Consider the following 22,251-nt stretch of genomic DNA (forward strand, 5'->3'; position numbering starts at 1 on the left):
TGTATAGAGTTTACCGAAAAATCATTAAGGAATAATTATATTGGTTTGAATGCTTTTATTGATGTTGATGTGGATATACCCAGGATTAATATCATATCCACATTTGACTTATTGACATTTGATCTATTCTCTGGGACGCATGCGAATATGGTCCACCGACCTTAATCAAAGCATATGTTCTAATTATAAATTCACGTGGTTTGTGATAACTCTTCTTCGATGAACTCACCCTATTGGTGATTTGTCTCACGAAGAGGTTCATCCTAATGATGAAATTCCTAGCAATGCGCGCAATATCATTGTGCTGGGAATACAAAACAATGAATCTTTCATTTTGGGAAATGATGAAGGTCATTATTAAATATGGGAGATAAATGTGTTGACACATATCTTGCCTCTCTAAATTCATCCAAATCTAATACAAAGTCCTAGGCATGAGTGTTTGAAGCTCTTTTATTGGGTCATTGATAAATGTAATCGAGGTTGAACCAAGAATTGCAAAGTAAAAGTCGCGAGCCTAAAGTTCGAGCATTTATGGGCACTTTTGAAATATCTTGTGGTGAATGTGATGGTTCAAGTGGTCTTGTAAGAGACCCATCCCCACATGTAAACATTGTTTCACTATGAAATATATATATATATATATAGCAAATGGCATGAACTAAAAAATGCGATTAAAGGATTTTGTAGATCAGTCATGAGATTCTAGGAGGACTCATATTCTTGAATTATAAGTATGCAACATATAAATCTCATACCGGATAATACATTTCTGATGAATGATCACACTCCTGTGTAGAGAGAATATCTTCTATTTGATACTATAATTCCCTGATGGAACCTTTTCAGAAGAAATAGAAGTATGGGTTGAACACTAAAATTTGTTAATCCCGATAAAGGGAGAAAGACCCATATAGACCTGAGAGGAATAAAGTGAGGTACCAAAGGACTTGAAGTTCGTTTGATGAGGACATGTGCATGCCACGAGTTTTACTAGGTGTATGTATACTCGTGTATTCCACCAGATGTGAAACTGATGTATCCTCTAAAACCCTGATGGAAGAAACCCAGAAGGTTTAGGTGTTACTGGAAAAATATCCATATTATGCTAGAATAGCAGACTATAAGGATGTATCTGATTGACGAAGAATTCCTAATGAATAATAGACACCATCATAGAAGTTGCAATGAATGAATGTATGGAGCGGTGAGTCATATTTGGAATATTTAGTATTGAACTATATTATCCCATAAGTCCTATGGAAGGACGAGTTATTTGCTTTGCACAACTATGTATACATTATGATGTAAATAGAAAAGTGTAGCGCCTCGGCCCAACCTCATCCATCCTCATTATTCCATATGAACAATGAGACACATATCTTGAGAATATGTTTGAGTTATGAGGGATAACGACTTTGATAAATATCATCGTCAGGGGGGCGAATGCTTAATATTGATCACAATCGTGAGACACTGAATGTCATATTGTATGCCCTAAGGGTGTCAGCTTGATGATCAATATATAAACATTTATGAAAGTTTCTATCAGATATGTAGATCCAGTCGATTGAATACCACTAGTCAAAGTTGCTTATTTATGTTGATATGTGCACTTACCTCATGCATCCCAGAAGTGGGTCGAGGTAAAGTTCCTAAAATAATCCTTGCAATGGTATGCAATTCGTTTGCTAAATCTCAGTGCGAATATACTTCCAGAAGGTGTTTTTGCCATATTAAGATGGTCTCGTAAGGATCAGGGGAGCACATCAATAAAGTTAGCCCTTATATAAGATTTGACGGAATCTATATCCAAAAGATCGAAATTTATCCTGATGACTGTAATTGTAGTATTTTTCCCTTGGTTAGTTTTCCTAAAGTTCCTCACATGAGATTTTAATGAGGCAACGAAGTGCTAATCCAATTTGCGCCACCATACGCTCTTTCTCCATATTTTTCCTACTGTGTTTTTGGGAGTTTTAACGAGCCATGTGTTGGTCGTGGTATTCATCCACGGGGAGTGTTAAGAAACCCTAATTAGGTTATATGGGCAAATATTGAATTTACCCTACCCTTGAGGAATCTCACTTCATCTATAAAAGAACATGTACACCCCTTCGTAATCATAGACAGAAAGAGGTCATAGCCCAACCCTACATTCTGCGTTTCGTGTGTTTCTCTGTCATGCTTCTGAAAAGGGAAACAAGATTTACAACTTCTCCACTTCTAATCTGCTGACGTGAGGAAAATGAGCGAATCTAGTGATTCACAGTAGTTTCTAAACAGGTCAAACCCATTTCTCAAAAATAATACAATTCACATTGGCAGTCATGCAATTATCAAAATTTAATATTATACAAAATATTGGCCAGTATTCATTAACATGCATACGTACAGCCAAACATTCACCAAATCCATCTTTGAAATGGTTAATTGATAGTTCAAGCCATAAGTGGGTTTCTGCTGCATGAGCAAGACAGGAAAGATCCTTGCGCACCAAAAAAAAAAAGAACTTGCAGCCATAAGACACAAATTCGATGTTGCTCATCAGCCCGGACCTCAACTTAACTAGCCCGTTGCATAAAGACGATGCCTCCCCATCGGATGCCTGCCTCAGCAGTGCAGCGAGCGATGCCGACCCATGGCCCTGCGCCTGAGAAAGCATAGCAGAGGATGATGCTCCAGAACCAGAAGGAGCAGGTAGCGGCGTAGCGCGGACAAACTACGCTGACTATTTTATCCCGTGAATTCTCAACTGCTTGAACGAAGTGAATATGGGCCCAATTGCTTGAACAAAGTGGATATGGGCCTAATTTATCCTGTGAATTCTCACATGCCCCAAAACACTTGTGCCCATTGCAAGAAGAATTAGAGGCAGTATATTCTAACATTAAATGTTGTCCATCGCATTCAACATTAAGTGCAATTACAGCTCTTTTATACATCCCAAAATAGTACTACATCCGTCTCATTTTATTGTTCGCTTTTGCTATATATTTTTGTGTACATATTCAAATAGATGTTAATGAATTAGTAGTATTCATTTTAGAGTGTTAATAAATTCATACAATATTTGAAGTATCTGTTTTATGTCTAAATACATTATCATCCATTTAAATATGGACACAAAAATACAAGGCTAAAACGAACCCTATATGGGGAGAGTATTATTTTTTTAAAGAACTTCTACGTGGGTGTCGTCCTCAAGCCGAAGTACACTAGGTCACAGACGGTGGATCCGATTAAAAAAATTGATGCTAGCATGTTAGCATTCTAATCTTTTTTAGACCAGATATGTTGCCTTCAAAGAGTCACAGCATATTAGATCCACATATATACCAGAAATTATATACTCCTACACGATTATTTGACCCGCCTTGCGTCCGAAAGATATAATTGCTACACACGAACAAATGAAACCAGAGGATATATCAGAATATACATTCATACAACCATACTTGTCAAGATGCAAAGCATGCTATATCAGGATCCAATACAAAATGTGATGTGTCATGTCGGATATTAAGGGGATGTTTAGACTGCTACAGGTTCCAGCTCCAGGGTGTGGCTATATTTTATAATATAAATTTAAATAGTTTTAGAAAATATTTCTAATCTAAATAATAAACAAAATGACTTATCTAAATATCTTTTAAAGATTCACAACTCCATCAAATTTTCTGAAGCTGGTCCAAAACAGAGCCTAACAGACATGGGAGAAAATCTAATGCAAATGCCCAGGATCATTTTATCTAGTACCCAGATTTGTACCCGTTGTACCTGACAAATACTTGACAATGTACTTTCTTCGAAGCCACTGGAACCGTTCCTCAGCCGTTTCCATGGTCAGGAACATCTCCCTCTGTTCTCTACTGACAAACAGTTCAGTTGCGATGAAATGCTCATTGCTTCCACACCGTGCTCCGCATTCCCAGACAAGTGTCATAACATCCTGGATGCTAGGCCATGGCACCAAGTCAGCTTGGGAGCTGAACTTTTTGAAAGTATCCTGTGCTTTCTGAGCCAGCTCAGTTATGCGATACAAATGAGCTTGCATGAGCAGAGCAGTTTCAGCCTTGTTTTTCTTGTTCTTCTTTGTAGCACTGAAACTAATCGGTCTCTTCTTCCTGTTTGAAGTATACTGAAACACAGGCTCTTGATAAATGTCATCATTATCTTCAGTGTTGTTGTCCAATCCATCGAGGTTCACACCATTCATGGGGATTTCTTGAACACTTCGCAAATCATGTGCGGGTAGTGGCAACTGATCCATCCCATTCATGGGGCTGTATGGACCAGATGGCAAACCATGTGCAGTCACAGGCGAATGATCCACTCCATTGAGCGCGCAGTCTGGAGCAGATGGCAAACCAGTTGCAGCCGGTGGCGAATGATTCACCCCATTCTTCGGGCTTTCCGGCGCAGGCGGTGAAGGATCCACACCATTACTGGTGATGTAGTCAAACATTACATTCAACTTATCCTCATGATGTAGACCGCCATGTCGAAATTTCCTTGCACCCGGCAGCTCCTACCAGTAATGAAAAGGAAAGGGTGTCATGCAACTAAAATCACTGAATCAGTATAAAATATGGAATCAGTTTAATTTACGCACAACAAACCTTATTGATCTTCTTCCACCATTCTTCGTCAGCAACAAATGTCCCCTTTGCTGTGTCCCAGGGTAAACCCTTCCCTACTACAAGCAACTTCCTCCAGGTGATGTAATCATTCTTAAACTTGTCCCATTTGTTCTTAAGCTGCAATTTTGTATAGAGAAGCTCTGTCCTCTGCTGAAACTTAGCCGCAACTTGGCGGTAACCAATGTTGTTCAGATGCGTGTTTGGCCTGTTCCCAGCCCGAACTTGTTCTTCAAAGAGTTCGCAGACAATCCTAGTGTGTTCATCATTCCACTCGGCTTCTGGCATCTGCACTAACAACACACATTGAATAGCATCAGCAACATACAATTGTGACATGCAAAGTGAGCGATTCTGCAGGCGAACATAGTGATAGATACAACACAACAGCAAACAGAGGTCACTCCCAAAAGATGTCAATCCTAACGCTGTTGTAGAAAATTAGAGACAGTATCTGAACAATAATGCTATATAAAAACTTAAAACGACACTGATAGTGGCTATACTAGGCTACTTTCGTACGATGTTTCAGGTTTAACCTACAATATTTTAATGCTAGAAACTACGAAACAGTGAAGGGCCTGAACAACGACCCTGCACATACAAGACTGCTGTAGAAAGATGTTTAAGCTTTTTTTCTACATAATATTGCACAAACCACATCACAGGAAAGATGAAGGGAGAAGTGTGAAAGTGTATGCGAAAGGCCACATCACTAAACCGCGCACTCATGGAATTAGAGTATAGTGCAAGTTCGACAAGTAAAATGCAAGTGTTCTGTTCAATTGTGCGGGCAGCAAACGTCAGAGAAATTCATTGTATTGAAAATCAATAACCCATCCTGCAGCTAGTTGGTCTCGATGGGTCTGATCACCCGTTCAGGCAAGGAATTTTCTGGAATTTGTTGTTGGATTGCTCGAACCTACCAAAAATTAAGGGCGCAACCGTAGAAACCCTAGCTAGAACAGAGAATTCAATTTCAATCTGCCAAGCAACGTTAGGGCTTCCTTACCCGAACGACGAAAAGGTGAGGACGAATTCGAACCGAGTCCGGTCCGATTCCCGCTCCGCTCAGCAGCGACCCAGCAGCACCAGCGGAGCGCGGCGAGGCGAGGAGGTGATGGCGGCTGCTATCCTAGAGAAATCCTCGCTCGACTGAGCGGCGCGCTATGATTCAATGGGCGTGGGAGCGCGCTCAGCGGAGGGGTCGGTGGTGCGGGCAGGCCGGGTGGGCCGGGAGAAGAAGAAGCAACACCCGCCAGCCGGTCGGTGGCCTCGCCGCGCCGGCGCGGGGGGAAGGGCTGGAGTGTGACGAGGCGGTGATTCGGTGAACGGGGGTGTTCGTTTTTTTAGTTTGTATCAGATGGGATATTTTTAATTAAAGTAACTAATATGCAAGCAGGTACTATGTACAATCACGGTAGATATTTTGATCTATTAAATCTAGATGTAACGCTAGATTATATTTAACATTTAAACCCTTTCATCACCACCTGATATAGCTTTATAAAAAAACTCTCTAACAAATCATAATTGTATCTACCGTTGGATATAGATCTAACGAACTAAAAAGTCTGCTTGCACGCTTGCACCTAGTACCTGCTTACATATTAGTCGTTGTCTTTTATTAATTAGGGCTAGTTTAGAAACCAGAAAACCGGAGAAGATTGGAAGAACTAAGGGTGTGTTTGGTTGAAGAGTTAACTAAAATGGAGAGACTCCATTCCGATTTTTTAGAATAGAGTCGTTCTATTCTACGTTGGCTGTGTGTTTGGTTGAGTTGTGGAGAAAAATATAGTGACTCCATTCCTATTTTTTGGATGTTTGGTTTACAACAAAACAGGAGCGGAATGACTCCTGGAGTCACCATATGGAAATTTAACATAAATAGTTATAATGCTCCTACTCCACAAAAACGATCGGATACGAGCGATCTCTTAGATGTGAGCGCTTTCCTCCCTCTCCTACCCTCTACACTCAATCACTCATATAGATCTCCAACCAAACAGAGAACGGAACGACTCTGCTCTATTCTACTCTTCAACCAAACAAAAAATGGAACGGCTTTGTTCTGTTTGTCAAACACGGAATAAAACGGCTCTATTATCAAAAACTAGAATGGAGCCGCTCTATTCTAGTTGACTCTCCAACCAAATGTGCCTAAAATCCTTTATTATTCAAAATAGTCCTTATAGTGACAATTATGTCGGGGGAAAGATCCCAAACCCCTGGCCCCACTAGTCAGTAGAAGGATGAGAAAAGGATCTGTCTCGAAAGAATCCGATCTCGGATAGTCTTGAGGCATCGAGCCTGGATTCGGACGAGGTGGGGGCCAGAAGGGGGTCGGGCTGATCGAGGGGAAACCACTTGAGTGGATTCTACATTTGATCTAGGATTGACCTGTCGTAAGTGACCGACCGCATTAACTGCACATGACACCGAGCCACAGTGAGAGAGTCGATCCACCTTCCACTCATGACCTATGGGCCCCTAGGCCTACGGCTCGCTCATGACTTACCGAGCCTAGGCCTGAGAGCACTAGCTGTCTACAGGGGCCGCAACACGACAAGTCGCGATGAGACCCAGGCTATGGAGGTCAAGGCTCAGTGTGGCACATAGACGGTAACATTGATGCCGGGGCACTTCGCCACCAATGACGCCAGCCATTGAAGACTGGATGTAGGAACGTTCTGCCTGAACCAGTATAAATCTCGCACCCACTAGGCACACCATCCGGACCATGGAACGTGCACAAACAAATTTATTTATCAGAGCTGTTTCGAAACAACAATAGTTGGCGTGACAGGTAGGAGCCTGGCACATTCTCGACGCTTTCCTCTCCAAGCTCTGGATGGCCAGCCTCGACTTCATCATCAACAGCAAAGGGGAGATGCTCAAGGCCCTGGAAACCCGGCCCCTTCCACCTAGTGACCTCGACACCATCATAGAGGCCCTCGGTGGCCTCCGCCTCGCTCCACAGAAGTAAGACGGGGGGGCAAGGATCGACCTCGCCCTCTAAGAGTGATGAGATAAGATGACAGATCATGATCTATATGGGACCCGACCCATCATACGATGATCTATGGGTCTTCTTCTCGTCCTATGCAAGCCTCTCTGTGTTGTACTGCGGCAAAAGGTCAACCCTCCATGATGGTTGCGGTGACATCCCCGAGGCGTTTTTCCCCCACCTGCGTCACACCCCAGGGGTGATTGGGCCCTCATAGCCTACGAGTCTACGACCACTCCCTACTACCGACAACTTGGAGATCATAGGGATGGTCAATGGCGGTGGAGACCTTATGAAAGTCGCCGTCGCCTAGAGGGGGGTGAATAGGCGAAACCTAAAATTTACAAACTTTGAACACGTACTATGCCCGGGGTTAGTGTTAGAAATAATTCGGAGTGTGGAAGATAGTTCTCCTTGCTATGAGTTGCTCAAATATTGTGAATCACTTTGGGAGCCAACTCAAAACAATATGAGCAAGGGAACTTTTAGAGAGAGAGAGAGAGAAGGGAAAACAAATCAAGTGAATATCAACACAAACGAACACGATAATTTGTTTACCGAGGTTCGGTTCCAAAGAACCTAGTCACCGTTGAGGAGGCCACAAAGGCCGGGTCTATTCCAACCCTTTCCCTCTCTCAATCGGTCACACAGACCCGTCGAGGTTTCTCCTTAATCACTTGGGTCACTAAGACCCCGCAAGGATCACCACACAATTAGGTGTCTCTTGCTAGCTTTACAAAGCACTTAGGAGAATAAGAATGAGAATGAGAAAGCAATCCAAGCAACAAGAGCAACAAAAGAACACAAATGATCCTCTCTCAAGTCTCTAAGCAATTGAGTTGATTTTGGAGCTTGGAGTGGATTGAATGTTTTGATTGTGTCTTTGGAGTGTTTGCCTTTGATCTTGTATTGAATGAGAAGTGTAGGAGGCTTGGATGGCTTGAATGGTGGTGGTTGGGGGGTATTTATAGCCCCAACCACTATTCCAGCCATTATTGTCGATGGGCACACCGGACAGTCCGATGGTGCACCAGACAGAGTATTGTTCATTGTCTGGTGCCTACCACGTCAGCAGACCGTTGAGGTTTGGAGCGGTTGACCATTGAAGTATTTTGTCCTCTTGCTGCATCGGACAGTCTGGTGTGTTCTAACTTCGTAGCTCTGACTTCTGACTTGCACTGTGCGCTTTAACTGTTCATCGCAGTCGACCGTTGCGTGCATTTGACCGTTGCTCCATTGGCTCACCGGACATGTCCGGTGCACACCGAACAATCTGATGAATTATAGTGGAGCGTCTCCCAGAAAAACCCAAGAGTGGCCAGTTCGTGGGGTGCTCGGCCTGGGCACCGGACAATGTCCGGTGCGCCACTGGCAGCACCATTGCTAGTCTTTGCTCCAATCTTGTTGAGTCCCCAACTTAATTTCTTTGTTAGTTTATGTTGAACTTTATGCACCTGAGATAAATAATGACTAGGCAAACTAGTTAGTCCACGTGGTTTGTGATGGACGTCAAACACCAAAATCGTTTATAGGAAATGTTTTAAACCAATTTCCCTTTCAATCTCCCCCTTTTTGGTGATTGATGCCAACACAAACCAAAGCAAATATAAAGTGTAGAAATGTAACTAGTTTGCAATTATGACAAATGTGCAAAGGTTACTTAGATTTAAACTAATTGAAAGGATTCCTACCTATGTCTGGTTAAATGTGATTGCTTTCTTCTATTATAACATTTTGGACCATATTTGCACCACTTGCTCGTTTTTGTAAATCTTTTGGAAAAGTTCTTTCAAATTCTTTTGCAAATAGCAAAAGGTATAAGAATATGATTTCCAAAACGCACTTTTAAGATTTTGAAAATTCTCCCCCTGTTTCAAATGCTTTTCCTTTGACTAAATAAAAACTCCTCGTGAAGAAATTCTCCCCTTAGCTGTCAAGAGGGTTTTTACAATTGAAATGATTTCTTCCCTTTTGTGAAATAGATACCAGTTGAAATAATTTCTTCCTCTTTGTGAAATAGTTTTTGAAAAATTTAAAATGAGTGGTGGTGCGGTCCTTTTGCTTTGGGCCAATAAATTCTCCCCTTTGGCATTAATCACCAAAAACGAAGAATCTTGAGAGCCCTTTAAATTCTCCCCCTTTGGTAAAAAGGATATGAGTGAAGGTTTTACTAATTTGAAGTTTATAAGTAAGGCAAAGGATAAATGACCCCGACAGAGTTGGAGTGAAAGCCTTTCCTTTGCCAAATTCTCCATTTCCCTTTCAATCTAAGACTAAGCATAGAAGTACACTTGAAAGCACATTAGTCTTAACCTTGGCACAAGAAGAATAAGAAATATGCATTTGTACCAAACGAAAGAGACATGATCAAAGCTATATAAATAAGCTATGTGTGCAATGTTTCAATCAAAGTTCTGAGAATCTAAGATGTTTAGCTCATTCCTAAGCTTGCAAGTCTTTTCATCTAGTGGCTTGGTAAAGATATCGGCTAATTGGTTGTGGGTGCTAACATAAGCAATTTCGATATCCCCCGTTTGTTGGTGATGCTTCAAAAAGTGATATCGGATGTCTATGTGCTTAGTGCGGCTGTGTTCAATGGGATTATCTGCCATACGGATTGCACTCTCATTATCACATAGGAGAGGGACTTTGCACAACTTGTAGCCATAGTCCATGAGAGTTTGCCTCATCCAGAGTAATTGTGCACAACAATGGCCTGCAGCAATATACTCGGCTTCAGCGGTGGATAGAGCTACTGAGTTTTGTTTCTTTGAAGCCCAAGACACCATGGATCTCCTCAGAAACTGACAAGTCCCTGATGTGCTCTTCCTGTCAATTTTACACCCGGCATAATCGGCATCGTAATACCCAATTAGATCAAAGGTAGATCCCTTGGGGTACCATAGCCCAAACATAGGAGTGTAAACTAATTATCTCATAATTCTTTTCATGACCCTAAGGTGAACTTCCTTAGGATTTGCCTGGAACCTTGCACACATGCATACAGAAAGCATAATATCCGGTCGTGAAGCACATAAATAGAGTAAGGATCCTATCATCGACCGATATACCTTTTGATCTACGAATTTACCTCCTGTGTCGAGGTCGAGATGCCCATTTGTTCCCATGGGTGTCTTGATGGGTTTGGCATTCTTCATTCCAAACTTCTTGAGAATATCTTGAATGTACTTAGTTTGGCTGATGAAGGTACCCTCTTGGAGTTGCTTGATTTGAAATCCAAGGAAATACTTCAACTCCCCCATCATTGACATCTCGAATTTCTGTATCATTATACTACTAAACTCTTCACAAGATGACTTGTTAGTAGACCCAAATATAATATCATCAACATAAATTTGGCATATAAACAAGTCTTTAGCAATTGTTTTAGTGAAGAGAGTAGGGTCAGCTTCACCAACTTTGAAGCCATTAGTGATAAGAAAGTCTCGCATGCATTCATACCATGCTCTTGGGGCTTGCTTGAGCCCATAAAGCGCCTTTGAGAGCTTATAAACATGGTTAGGATACTCACTATCTTCAAAGCCGGGAGGTTGCTCAACATACACCTCTTCCTTGACAGGGCCATTGAGGAAGGCACTCTTCACGTCCATTTGATACAACTTAAAGCCATGGTAAGTAGAGGCAAGTAATATACGAATTGAATCAAGCCTAGCTACGGGTGCATAGGTTTCATCAAAATCCAAACCTTCGACTTGTGAATAACCTTTGGCAACAAGTCAGGCTTTGTTCCTAGTCACCACACCATGTTCATCTTGTTTGTTGCGGAATACCCACTTGGTACCTACAACATTTTGGTTAGGACGTGGAACTAAATGCCATACCTCATTCCTCATGAAGTTGTTGAGCTCCTCTTGCATTGCCACCACCCAGTCCGAATCTCTAAGTGCATCGTCTATCCTGTATGGCTCAATAGAAGACACAAAAGAGTAGTGTTCACAAAATTGAGCAACTTGAGATCTAGTGGTTACCCCCATGTGGATGATTGGGTGATCTCTTTGAATTGTTTGATGGACTCTTGGGTGTGGTGGTCTTTGATACTGAATCTCTTGATCATCTTCATCTCCCCCTTGATCAATGTCCTCCTCTTGAGGTGGCTCATTGTCTTGATCTCCATCCTCCTCTTCTTGAGTCAATTCTTCATCTTGAGTTGGTGGAGATGCTTGTGTGGAAGATGATGGTTTATCCTATGCTTGTGGAGACTCTTCGAATTCCTTTGGACACACATCCCTAATGGACATGTTCCTTAGCGCAAGACACGGAGCCTCTTCATCATCTAGTTCATCAAGATCAACTTGCTCTACTTGGGAGCCATTAGTCTCATCAAACACAATGTCACAAGAAACTTCAACTAATCCACTGGACTTGTTGAAGTCTCTATATGCCCTTGTGTTTGAGTCATAACCAAGTAAAAAGCCTTCTACTGGTTTAGGAGAAAATTTAGAATTTCTACCTCTTTTAATAAGAATAAAACATTTGACCCCAAAAACTCTAAAATAAGAAACATTGGGCTTTCTACCGATTAGGAGTTCATACAATGTTTTCTTGAGGATTCGGTGAAGATGGAGTTGGTTGATGGAGTAACAAGCGGTGTTAATCGCCTCCTCCCAAAACAGATTTGGTATCTTGTACTCATCAAGCATGGTCCTTGCCATGTCCAATAGAGTTCAATTCTTCCTTTCCACTACACCGTTTTGTTGAGGTGTGTAGGGAGAAGAGAACTCATGCTTGATACCCTCTTCCTCAAGAAATCCTTCAATTTGTGAATTCTTGAACTCCGTTCCATTGTCGCTTCTAATCTTTTTTATCCTCAATCCGAACTCATTTTGAGCCCGTCTTAAGAATCTCTTTAAGGTCTCTTGGGTTTGAGATTTTTCCTGCAAAAAGAATACCCAAGTGAAGCGAGAATACTTATCCACAATGACAAGACAATACTTACTCCCGACGATGCTTATATAAGCGACCGGGCCAAAAAAATCCATGTGCAGTAGCTCAAGCGGCATGTCGGTCGTCATGATGTTCTTGTGTGGATGATGAGCTCCAACTTGCTTCCCTGCTTGACATGCGCTAAAAATTCTGTCTTTCTCAAAATGAACAATTGTTAGTCCTAAAATGTGTTCTACCTTTAGAAGCTTGTGAAGATTCTTCGTCCCAACATGAGCGAGTCGGCGATGCCAGAGTCAGCCCATATTAGTCTTAGCAATTAAGCAAGTGTCTAGTTCAGCATTGTATCATTAAAATCAACTAAATGTAGCTGACCATCTAACACTCCCTTAAAAGCTATTGAATCATCACTTCTTCTAAAGATAGTAACACCAACATTAGTAAAGAGACAGTTGTAGCCCATTTTGCATAATGGAGAAACTAAAAGCAAGCTGTAATCTAAAGAATCTACAAGAAAAACATTGGAAATGGAGTGGTCAGGAGATATAGCAATTTTACCCAAACCTTTGACCAAACCTTGATTTCCATCCCCGAATGTGATAGCTCTTTGGGGATCTTCATTTTTCTCATGAGGAGAACATCCTTTTCTCCCATGTCATGTGGTTTGTGCACCCGCTATCGATTATCCAACTTGATCCACCGGATGCATAAATATACAAAACAAATTTAGGCCTTGTTCTTAGGTACCCAAATGGTCTTGGGTCCTTTCACATTAGAAACAAGCACCTTGGGTACCCAAACACAAGTCTTGGGACTCTTGTGTTTGCCCCCAACATATTTGGCAACTACCTTGCCTGATTTGTTAGTTAGCACATAATATGCATCAAAAGTCTTAAATGAAATGTTATGCTCATTTGATGCATTAGCAATTTTCTTTTTAGGCATTTTGATATGAGTTGAATGCCTAGAGCTAGATACCTCATTACTATACATATAAGCATGATGAGAAACAATATGAGGTTTTCCAATATTAATTTTCCTAATTTTATTGTCAGGATAGTTCTCAGGATATAAAATGTAACCCTCTCTATCCTCAACCATGGGAGCCTTACCCTTAACAAAATTAGAGAGTCTGTTATTTGGGGCATTAAGCTTGATGTTGCTTTGGCTCCCTTGTTGGAAGCCAATGCCATCCTTAATACCAGAGCGTCTCCCATTATAAAGCATGCTTCGAGCAAATTTAAATTTTTCATTTTCTAATTCATGCTCAGCAATTTTAGCATTTAATTTAGCTATGTGATCATTTTGTTCCTTAATCATAGCAATGTGATCATTCATAGCATCAATATTAGCATCTCTACATCTAGTGCAAATGGTGACATGCTCAACAGTAGATGTAGATGGTTTGCAAACATTCAATTCTTCAATCCTAGCAATCAAATTATCATTCTCAATTCTAAGACAAGAAATTGAATCATTGCACATACTAAGCTCTCTGGATAAATTTTCACATTTTTCTACCTCTAGAGCATATGCATTTTTCAATTTAACAAATTTCTTATTTTTCTTAACAAGAAAGTCCTCTTGGCATTCCAAGAGATCATCCTTCTCGTAAATGGATTCTATTAATTCATTTATTTTCTTCTTTTGATCCTTGATAAGGTTTGCAAAAAGAGAAGTTAAATCATCATTATCATCACTAGAGCTACCCTCATCATCCGATGTAGTATATTTAGGGGTGTCTCTAGAATGTACCTTCTTCTTTTTGCCGTCCTTAGCCATTAGCCATTTGCGGCCGACGTTGGGGAAGAGAAGGCCCTTATTAATGGCGAGGTTGGCGGCATCCTCGTCGAAGGAGGACTTGGTGGAGCTCTCGTCCGAGTCCCATTCTCGCCCCATGTGTGCCTTGCCACCCTTCTTCTTGTAATATCTTTTGTTCTCTATCTTCTTTTCCCCTTTCTTGTCGTCGTCCCTGTCACTGTCACTTGTATATGGACATTTCACAATAAAGTGAACGGACTTACCACACCTATAGCACACCCTCTTGGAACGGGGCTTCTAGTCCTTCCCCTTCCTTTGTTTGAGGATTTGTCGAAAGCTCTTAATGATAAGAGCCATCTCCTCGTTGTCGAGCTTGGAGGCATCGATTGGGAGTCTACTTGGTGTAGACTCGTCCTTCTTCTCTTACGTTGCTTTGAGTGCAACGGGTTGCACCTCGAGTGTGGAGGTTGAAAGGGAAATGGGCTTAAAACATTTCCTATAATCGATTTTGGTGTTTGACGTCCATCACAAACCACGTGGACTAACTAGTTTGCTTAGATGTCATTTATCTCAAGTGCATAAGGTTCAACATAAACCAAGAAAGAAAATTAAGTTGGGGACTCAACAAAGATTGGAGCAATGATTAGTACTGGTGCTGCCAGTGGCGCACCGACACTGTCCGGTGTGCACCGGACACTGTCCGGTGCCCAGGTCAAGGCACCAACGAACTGGCCACTCTCGGGTTTTCTGGGAGGCGCTCCGCTATAATTCACTGGACTGTCCGGTGTGCACTGGACAGTGTTCGGTGAGCCAACGGAGCAACGGTCACCTATGCGCAACGGTCGACTGCAAAAGTGAACAGTGCGCAGTTAGAAGTCAGAGCAGGAAGTCAGAACACGGTCTGTCCGATGCAGCTAGAAGACAAAGGACTTTAATAGTCAACTGCTCCAAACCCCAATGGACAGCTGACATGGCACGCACCGGACACTAAACAGCCATGTATGGTGCACCACTGGACTGTCTGGTGCGCCATCTACACAAATGGCTAGAATAGTGGTTGGGGCTATAAATACCCACAACCACCTCCATTCAAGTCATCCGAGTTTTCTGAACTTCACATTCATTGCAAAAGCAAAAGACTACACTCTAAGACACAATCAATAGATCAAATCCTCTCCAAGCCTCCAAATCAACTCAATTCCTTAGTGACTTGAGAGAGGGTGTTTTGTGTTCTTTTGTTGCTCTTGTTGCTTGGATTGCTTTCTCCTTCTCATTCTTATTCTCTAAGTGCTTTATAAAGCTAGCAAGAGACACCTAAGTGTGTGGTGATTCTTGCTGGGTCTTAGTGACCCAAGTGATTAAGGAGAAGCCTCGACCGGTCTGTGTGACCGATTGAGAGAGGGAAAGCGTTGAAATAGACCTGGCCTTTGTGGCCTCCTCAACGGGGACTAGGTTCTTTAGAACCGAACCTCGGTAAACAAATCACTGTGTTCATTTGAGTTGATCTCCACTTGATTTGTTTTCCCCTCTTTCCTCTCTCTAAAAGTTCGCTTGCTAATATTGATTTGAGTTTGACTCATAGCAAGGAAAACTAACTTCTGCACTCCGATTTAATTCTAACGCTAACCCCATCCTTAGTGTGTGTTTAAAGTTTGTAAATTTCAGGTTTCGCCTATTCACCCCCTCTAAGCGGCTATCAATTGGTATCAGAGCTGGTGCTTCATTAAGAGTCTAACAACTCGAAGTGATGTCGGGAGATTACGCCAAGAGGGAGATAGTCACCGGTGACAAGGCCGAAGGCTCGGGAAGGAAGAATGAACGGACTCCATCAAGAGAGTTCGGTGACAAGTACAAGGAGGAATCCGCTTCCTCCATCAAGTCACATAGGAAGGGTGATAAGAAGAAAAAGGAAATGAAGAAGGTGGTCTACTACGAGACCGACTCTTCATCACCTTCCACATCCGGCGCCGAGTCCACTACTTTGAAACACCAAGAGCGCAAGAAGTATAGTAAGATGCCTCTTCGCTATCCTCGCATTCCAAAGCATGCTCCTCTACTTTTCATACCCTAGGCAAACCACCATACTTTGATGGTGAGGATTATTGTATGTGGAGTGATAAAATGAGGCACCATCTAACCTCACTCCACGAAAGCATATGGGATATTGGTGAGTTTGGAGCGCAGGCACCACAAGTGGGCGACGAGGACTATGCCTCGGATGTGGCCGCCAAAATTAGGCATTTTAATTCCGAAGCAACTTCTATACGCCTCGCTTCCTTGTGTCGAGAGGAGTATAATAAGGTGCAAGGGTTGAAAAACGCCAAAGAAATTTGGGATGTCCTTAAGACGACGCACGAAGGGGACGAAGTGACCAAGATCACCAAGCGCGAGACGATCGAGAAAGAGCTCGGTCGATTCATCCTCAACAAAGGAGAGGAGCCACAAGCAATGTACAACTGGCTCAAGACTATGTTCAACCAAGTGCGCAACCTTGGGAGCACCAAATGGGATGACCATGAAACGATCAAGGCTATTCTAAGATATCTTGTTTTTCGCAATCCTACTCAAGTTCAATTAATCCGTGGAGATCCTAGATATAAACAAATGTCTCCCGAGGAGGTAATTGGCAAGTTTGTGAGCTTTGAACTTATGATCAAAGACTCCAAACATATTGTCAACTTGGAGCAAGGTGTCACCTCCACACCCAAGGTGCAACCCGTTGCATTCAAAGCAACGGAAGAGAAGAAGGACGAGTCTACACCAAGTAGACTCCCAATCGACGCCTCCAAGCTCGACAACGAGGAGATTGCTCTTATCATTAAGATCTTTCGACAAATCCTCAAACAAAGGAAGGGGAAGGACTACAAGCCCCGTTCAAAGAGGGTGTGTTATAGGTTTGGTAAGTCCGGTCACTTTATTGCTAAATGTCCATATACATGTGACAGTGACAGGGACGACGACAAGAAAGGGAAGAAGAAGATGGAGAAGAAGAGATATTATAAGAAGAAGGGTGGCGAAGCACACATGGGGCGGGAATTGGACTCCAACGAGAGCTCCACCGACTCCTCCTCCGATGAGGACGCCGCCAACATCGCCATCAACAAGGGACTTCTCTTCCCCAACGTCGGCCACAAATGCCTAATGGCTAAGGACGACAAGAAGAAGAAGGTATAGTCTAGAGATACCCCTAAATATACTACATCCAATGATGAGGGTAGCTCTAGTGATGATAATAATAATTTAACTTCTCTTTTTGCTAACCTTACTAAGGATCAAAAGAAAAAGATAAATGAATTAATAGAATCCATTAACGAGAAGGATGATCTCATGGAATGCCAAGAGGACTTGCTCGTTAAGGAAAATAAGAAATTTGTTAAATTAAAAAATGCTTATGCTCTAGAGGTAGAAAAATGTGAAAATTTATCTAAAGAGCTTAATATGTGCAATGATTCAATTTCTTGTCTTAGAATTGAGAATGATAATTTGACTGCTAAGATTGAAGAATTTAATGTTTGCAAACCCTCTACATCTACTATTGAGCATGTCACTATTTGCACTAGATGTAGAGATGTTAATATTGAAGCTATTGATGGTCACCTTGCCATGATTAAAGAACAAAATGATCACATAGCTACATTAAATGCTAAAAATGCCGAGCATGAGTTAGAGAATGAAAAATTTAAATTTGCTCGAAGCAAGCTTTATAATGGGAGACGCCCTGACATTAAGGATGGCATTGGCTTCCAACAAGGGAGCCAAAGCAACATCAAGCTTAATGCCCCCAAGAACAAACTCTCTAATTTTGTTGAGGGTAAGGCTCCCATGGTTTAGGGTAGAGAGGGTTACATTTTATATCCTGAGAACTATCCTGAGCACAAGATTAGAAAGATTCATGCTAGGAAAACTCATGCTATTTCTCATCATGGTTACATGTATAGTAATAAGGCTTCTAGCTCTTGACATTTAACTCATATCAAAATGCCTAAAAGGAAATTTGCAAATGCATCAAATGCATAACATTTCATTTAATACTTTTGATGCATCTTATGTGTTAACTAGCAAATCAGGCAAAGTAGTTGCCAAATATGTTGGGGGCAAACACAAGAGTCCCAAGACTTGTGTTTGGGTACCCAAGGTGCTTGTTTCTAATGTGAAAGGATCCAACACCATTTGGGTACCTAAGAACAAGGCCTAAATTTGTTTTGTAGGTTTATGCATCCGCCGGGTCAAGTTGGATAATCGATAGCGGGTGCACAAACCACATGACATGGGAGAAAAGGATGTTCTCCTCATATGAGAAAAATGATGATCCCCAAAGAACGATTACATTCAGGGATGTAAATCAAGGTTTGGGAAAAATTGCTATATCTCCTGACCTCAATTTCCAATGTTTTTGTTGTAGATTTTTTAGATTACAATTTGCTTTCAGTTTCTCAATTATGCAAAATGGGTTACAATTGTCTTTTTACTGATATTGGTGTTACTGTCTTTAGAAGAAGTGATTATTCAATAGCATTTAAGGGAGTGTTAGATGGTGAGCTATATTTAGTTGATTTTAATGATAACAATGCTGAACTAGACACTTGCTTAATTACTAAGACTAATATGGGCTGGCTCTGGCATCGCTGACTTGCTTATGTTGGGATGAAGAATCTTCACAAGCTTCTAAACGGAGAACACATTTTAGGACTAACAAATGATCATTTTGAGAAAGACAGGATTTGTAGCGCATGTCAAGCAGGAAAGTAAGTTGGAGCTCATCATCCACACAAGAACATCATGACGACCGACAGGCCGCTTGAGCTACTCCACATGGATCTATTTGGCCCGATCGCTTATATAAGCATCGGCGGGAGTAAGTATTGTCTTGTTATTGTGGATGACTATTCTCGCTTCACTTGGGTATTCTCACTTGAGGAAGAGGGCATCAAGCATGAGTTCTCTTCTCCCTACACACCTCAAGAGGACCATGCTTGATGAGTACAAGACACCGGATCGGTTTTGGGCGGAGGCGATTAATACTGCTTGCTGCTCCATCAACCGACTCTACCTCCACTGCATCCTCAAGAAAACATCATATGAACTCCTCACTTGTAACACCCCGGGATCCACAAACACCCAGAATGCTACTAAACTACACATCTAACATTCATATATGAAATTTCGACAACATCTCCTTTGAAAATTGCATAAACAGGGAAGCAACAAAGTATAAATAGATATCATGATAAGAAAACATATAGACATTAATAATCTGCTAGCAATGGGAACACAACCATAACGACATGAACTGAATTAATCAGTGTGCACGACTAGTTAAAAACAAACAACCTTTGACAAGAAGTTTCTAAATAAATTATGACTGCGCCTAGGCAGCGTTATTATGAGAGTGAAGGTGGATGTGCTGCTACTTCCCACTCCCCTTGATGAGTAACAAACACCTGCATTGAGTAATGCAAGAGTGAAATGAAACATCTCAGCAAGCAAATTGTTTTGACGAGATATTTAAACCACAAATTGAATTAATCAACATTCTAAAAGAATCACAAATAAGATTAGAAATACTTGTAGATATAGAACTCAGTAGTCCCAATATAACCAATACCATCTCATTTCCTCGAACAACCACGATAGGTTGTATAACACTTCCCTGCGTCAACAATACCTGCAAATATCACTCAATATATGCACATGAATGCAATGTGTAGGTCCTCTGTCTTCATACCTCTGAGGGTATAAAACCACATCATCTGCAAATATCACTTCAATGAATTCATATGAATGCAATGCATATGTCCTTTGCCTTCATACCTCTAAGGGTATGAAGCCGCATCGTACCCCTCCTCGGGCAACGTACGATGCTAAGTTGTATCGGTACGATCGGACCATAGGTCACGACTAAACTTCAGATGCAAATGAATCATGCAATACATGTGGCATGCTGCATTTATCAATATACTTCACTTCCTTCAGATATAATATAAACCTCAAATAATACTCCATCTTCCTTCAAGGGTGTAAATTAATCTCATGGGTCATACTCGAACCATAATCATCATCCATATATGATAGAGCATCAATATAATACAATCAAGTAAAACATCATCATAGAGTTCAATTATGAAAGAATCCAATAATTCTGAATATTAGAGTGTAGGCGATAGAAATAACAGGTCAAAACGGTAGCAACCACCGCTACATTCACTTGCCTTCATCGAAGAAGAAAAATGTACTAGGCATGATCCGGAGTGTAGCCACCTGCTAGCGGGCATAAAACTTAGTACAAATATTTCACAAACATTTGCCAACAATCAACAAATCGCTCCTACACTTGAAACCAAGACCTGGTGGAAAGACTCCCACCCTGAACCACATGCCAAACAGCAGCAGCGCTGTTTGTTAATTTTGTATCTTTAAAATTATAACAGTGATGATATCAAACAAATACTCTAGGAGTATCTACACAAAATACTCTACAACTTCGGTATTCAATGGATAATTAAATTCTGCCATCTATAAGTTCTAAAACATCTGATAAGATAACTGACTGAATCTATTTCAGACACCAGCATAGTTAATTTCAAAATTCGATATCTCCCAAACTACTCAACTAACAATTATGAAATTTTGCTGGAAGTAAAAACATTTATCACTCTACAAAAGTCTCCATAGTTGGAACATCCAATTCGGTTATTTACTATATGAAACCCACTAGTGAACATACCCGCTCATTTTTATCAGGCAAACAGGAACAGCCACAATAAAACAAACATAACTGGAGTTTCATAATTCATATGAATGAAATATTTAACAATCTAGAAAGCTTATGAAATTGTATACAACTTCTTTTACAATCCTAAAGTTTAATTTTGTTGATAAAATTGCCTAAATCTTAAGAGAACAAATTCTGCACAGAATTATGAGACTGAAAAACTGCTATAATCAAACTGCAATAACTTTCTGATCTGATGTCCGATTGAGGTGTTCTTCACGGCCACAGAAAGATATACAAATTATCTACCACTCATAGTTAGACTTTTTATTTTTTTAGGCCACTTAGACTACGGAAAACAGGAATGAACAGAAACTGTTGAATCTGCCATTCTACAGAAACTAAATTCGAGATCAAAATCTAACCCCCACATCAAATCGAACGAAATTGCAGCACAATTACCAAAAGGAAAACAATATCACCTTGGACTCCTTTTCTTTCTTTCTCCTTCCTCCCACCAATCCACTAATGGAGAATGCAGCACACCAAAGGAGGAACCAGGGGGCGGCTAGGGTTTAGAGGGAGGTGAATGCATCACCTTGGGGAGGAGAGGAGCGGCTGCAATGGGGAAGAAGGGTGGCTGCTGCAAAAATGAGGGAAGGAGGGGGGAGACTGCTGCTATGAGGGAAGGGGAGGGGCGGCTAGGGTTTTTAAGAAGAGGAGGGAGCGATGCCCCCGATGCCCTTGATGCGAAACCGACGGCTCACAACCAAATCCCCCATCCATGCCCCGATTCAGACAAATGAATACTCAAATGATATCGTTTAAATGAGATCTTCACATCTGCGGACTCCAAAGTTCCAACGGCCCACAACCATTTTCCCACATCCACGCACCGAAGATCAACTTTTGGTCAACATTTTTTGGGATATTACATCACTGGTAAAAATCCCAATGTTTCTTATTTTAGAGTTTTTGGGAGCAAATGCTTTATTCTTATTAAGAGAGGTAGAAATTCTAAATTTGCTCCTAAAGCAGTAGAAGGCTTTTTACTTGGTTATGACTCAAACACAAGGGCATATAGAGTCTTCAACAAGTCCACAAAATTAGTTGAAGTTTCTTGTGACATTATGTTTGATGAGACTAATGGCTCACAAGTGGAGCAAGTTGATCTTGATGAATTAGATAATGAAGAGGCTCCGTGCATTGCGCTAAGGAACATGTCCATT

The 22,251-nt window shown here is 41.3% G+C and overlaps 1 protein-coding gene across 2 annotated transcripts; it reads right to left on the reverse strand.

The window, feature by feature from the left end:
• Positions 1 to 3,411: 3,411 nt before the first annotated feature.
• LOC100274146 (uncharacterized) lies at positions 3,412 to 5,964 on the reverse strand. Of its 2 annotated transcripts, none has more exons than XM_008674293.4 (3): positions 5,653 to 5,964; positions 4,623 to 4,933; positions 3,412 to 4,531 (listed from the first exon to the last, which is right to left on the reverse strand). In XM_008674293.4, exons 2-3 carry the CDS (start codon positions 4,926 to 4,928, stop codon positions 3,749 to 3,751), a joined length of 1,089 nt encoding a protein of 362 aa, XP_008672515.1. In that variant the 5' UTR covers positions 4,929 to 4,933; positions 5,653 to 5,964; the 3' UTR covers positions 3,412 to 3,748. The 2 variants fall into 2 exon arrangements, with proteins under 2 accessions (XP_008672515.1, NP_001141996.1); NM_001148524.1 differs by having other exon boundaries at positions 3,431 to 4,531; positions 4,623 to 4,928; positions 5,653 to 5,953.
• Between the last annotated feature and the right edge of the window lie 16,287 nt (positions 5,965 to 22,251).

This window comes from Zea mays, chromosome 3, assembly GCF_902167145.1.
Source record: "Zea mays cultivar B73 chromosome 3, Zm-B73-REFERENCE-NAM-5.0, whole genome shotgun sequence".
Taxonomy (NCBI): Eukaryota; Viridiplantae; Streptophyta; class Magnoliopsida; order Poales; family Poaceae; genus Zea; species Zea mays.